At 66.4% G+C, this 2,626-nt stretch overlaps 1 protein-coding gene across 1 annotated transcript; it reads left to right on the top strand.

Annotated features, from left to right (window-relative positions):
* Window positions 1–213: 213 nt before the first annotated feature.
* CDK5R2 (cyclin dependent kinase 5 regulatory subunit 2) lies at window positions 214–2,395 on the top strand. Its single transcript, XM_033860385.2, has one exon. The coding sequence runs from the start codon at window positions 295–297 to the stop codon at window positions 1,402–1,404; it is 1,110 nt and encodes a 369-aa protein (XP_033716276.1). The 5' UTR covers window positions 214–294; the 3' UTR covers window positions 1,405–2,395.
* Window positions 2,396–2,626: the final 231 nt, after the last annotated feature.

The following is a 2,626-nucleotide window of genomic DNA, read 5'->3' as shown; positions in this document are numbered from 1 at the left end:
TATTGGGCAGCGGAGCTGCCGGTTAGGAGGGCAGCTCAGGCGAGGATTGGCTGCGTGAGGCGGGGCGCGGCGCGGCGAAGACGGGGCCCAAGGGGTGGGGCTGACGCTGCAGCTGGCGCAGCTGAGACTCTCAGCAGCCGGCGCCGAGCAGCCGAGCAGCCACCTTCTACTGCCCGTTCCCGCGCCCGGGCCGGGGCTGGGCCCCCACCTCCGGGTCCCCGGGGGCTGCAGCAGCGGGCAGCGGCGCCGCCCGCGGTTCCCGCCGGGGCCCGGGCGCCGGCCCCGCTCTGCAGGATGGGCACGGTGCTGTCTCTTTCCCCCGCCTCCTCGGCCAAGGGCCGGAGGCCCGGCGGGCTGCCCGAGGAGAAGAAGAAGGCGCCGCCCTCGGGAGACGAGGCGCTGGGGGGATACGGGGCGCCGCCAGTAGGCAAGGGCGGTAAAGGCGAGAGCCGGCTCAAGCGGCCGTCCGTGCTCATCTCGGCGCTCACCTGGAAGCGGCTGGTGGCCGCGTCTGCCAAGAAGAAGAAAGGCAGCAAGAAGGTGACGCCCAAGCCGGCGTCCACCGGCGCGGACTCCCTCGTCCAGCAACGCAACCGCGAGAACCTTCTCCGCAAGGGTCGGGACCCCCCCGACGGCGGCGGCGCCGCCAAGCCCCTGGCGGTGCCCGTGCCCACCGTGCCCGCGGCCGCCGCCACCTGCGAGCCGCCGTCGGGGGGCAGCGCCGTCGCCCCACCTCCAGGCTCCGGTGGAGGGAAACCGCCGCCGCCGCCGCCCCCAGCCCCGCAGGCGGCGCCGCCGGTACCTGGCGGCTCGCCGCGGCGGGTCATCGTGCAGGCGTCTACGGGAGAGCTGCTGCGCTGCCTGGGCGACTTCGTGTGCCGACGCTGCTACCGTCTCAAGGAGCTAAGCCCAGGCGAGCTGGTGGGCTGGTTCCGCGGAGTGGACCGCTCGCTGCTGCTGCAGGGCTGGCAAGACCAGGCCTTCATTACGCCCGCCAACCTGGTGTTCGTGTACCTGCTGTGCCGCGAGTCGCTGCGCGGGGATGAGCTGGCGTCGGCCGCCGAGCTGCAGGCTGCCTTCCTCACCTGCCTCTACCTCGCCTACTCCTACATGGGCAACGAGATCTCCTACCCGCTCAAGCCCTTCCTCGTGGAGCCTGACAAGGAGCGCTTCTGGCAACGCTGCCTGCGCCTCATCCAGCGGCTCAGTCCGCAGATGCTGCGGCTCAACGCCGACCCCCACTTCTTCACGCAGGTCTTCCAAGACCTCAAGAACGAGGGCGAGGCCGCTGCCGGCGCCGGGGGTCCTCCCAGCGGGGGAGCGCCCGCGGCCTCCTCCTCCTCGGCCGCCAGGGACAGCTGCGCGACTGGAGCCAAGCACTGGACTATGAACCTGGACCGCTAGGGATACCCAAGGGCCGCGCCCACCCCCCGCCCCAACCCCTGACACACACTCGGAGCCCCCGGGACCATCAAGACGCCGCCGCTGTTACCGCCGCTCCGCGCCGTGGCCGGAGGAGGAGCCGCCCCTGTCCCGCAGGGGAAGGTGGAGGCCAGGATGCCAGAGGCCGCGGCGTCTGGATTTGCTGGGCGCAGGGTGGGGGTGGGGGATGAGCGCGGGAGGGGAACCCCCAACCTCACCCTTTCTGTCTGCGCCCCCATCTCTCCAATTCTACCCGGGTCTCCCCCTTCCCTTCTCTGTGTCTGTAAGTTCATCTCCCTCGGATTTGTCCATTTCTTCATCTCCTTCCTGTATTTTCACCTTCCCTCCTTCCTTCATCTTCTGCCTTCCCAACTTCCTCCTTGCCTTTCCATTTTCCATTCTTTGGGTGTGTATTTCCGTCTCCATCTTACCCCCTACCTATCTCTCATTGCCCCGTTTATCTTTCTGCACCTGTGTCCCCATCTCCCCTTCTTTTCTTTTTCCTCGCTCCTGGCATGTGTCACCATCTTCCCTCCTGTCTGCCTTCCCCCCTCCGCCTGTGTTAGCTTGCATTTCTTCCCCCAACTGAGCCCCTGTACTCTCTTCCCCAGGCCAAAGGGAATATTAGTTCTTAATTTGGATCGGCTGAGGTACTGCGAGACACTGCAGCCCCAGGAGCCCAGACAACCACCAGGATGGTCCTTCGCCCCACCCCCAACCACCTCTCCCTACCTTTTCCAACGTGTTGCATGCCGGGAGATAGTGGGAGGGGGATGCCAGCTTCAGGAGACTGAGGTTTGGGGAAAAAATGAACCTAGGAGGTCACCCTGGCGGCGGCGGCGGCGGCGCCTCAGCCGAAGGGTGGGAGGAGATAGAAAACTCTTCTTACTCTGAGGGAGGGGCACCCCTCTTCCTTATCCTTAGGTGTTTTTGTTTCCCCCTCCACCCCCACTCCTTTTAATTTATTTGATTGTTTCTGGAGGGAGGGGGGAGGGGCGGGTTGGGCCGGGAGCTGTCTGAGGTGCTGATCTGAGGCCGGACCAGAATTCTCCCGGGAGGGTACCAGGGACTGGGTTGGGCCTGGTGCCGTGTCCAAGGTGCCAATGATGCGGGCCGACGGTGCGGGCCGCATTGTCTGTCTGTCCTTCTGTTCGGGAGAGAACTATAAAGCGCTGGAAGCGCCTGCAGATGTTTTTGCGCCAGC

Source organism: Tursiops truncatus, chromosome 7 (genome assembly GCF_011762595.2).
Source record: "Tursiops truncatus isolate mTurTru1 chromosome 7, mTurTru1.mat.Y, whole genome shotgun sequence".
In the NCBI taxonomy this organism is placed as follows: Eukaryota; Metazoa; Chordata; class Mammalia; order Artiodactyla; family Delphinidae; genus Tursiops; species Tursiops truncatus.
This window is presented reverse-complemented; position numbering and strand designations above follow the sequence as displayed.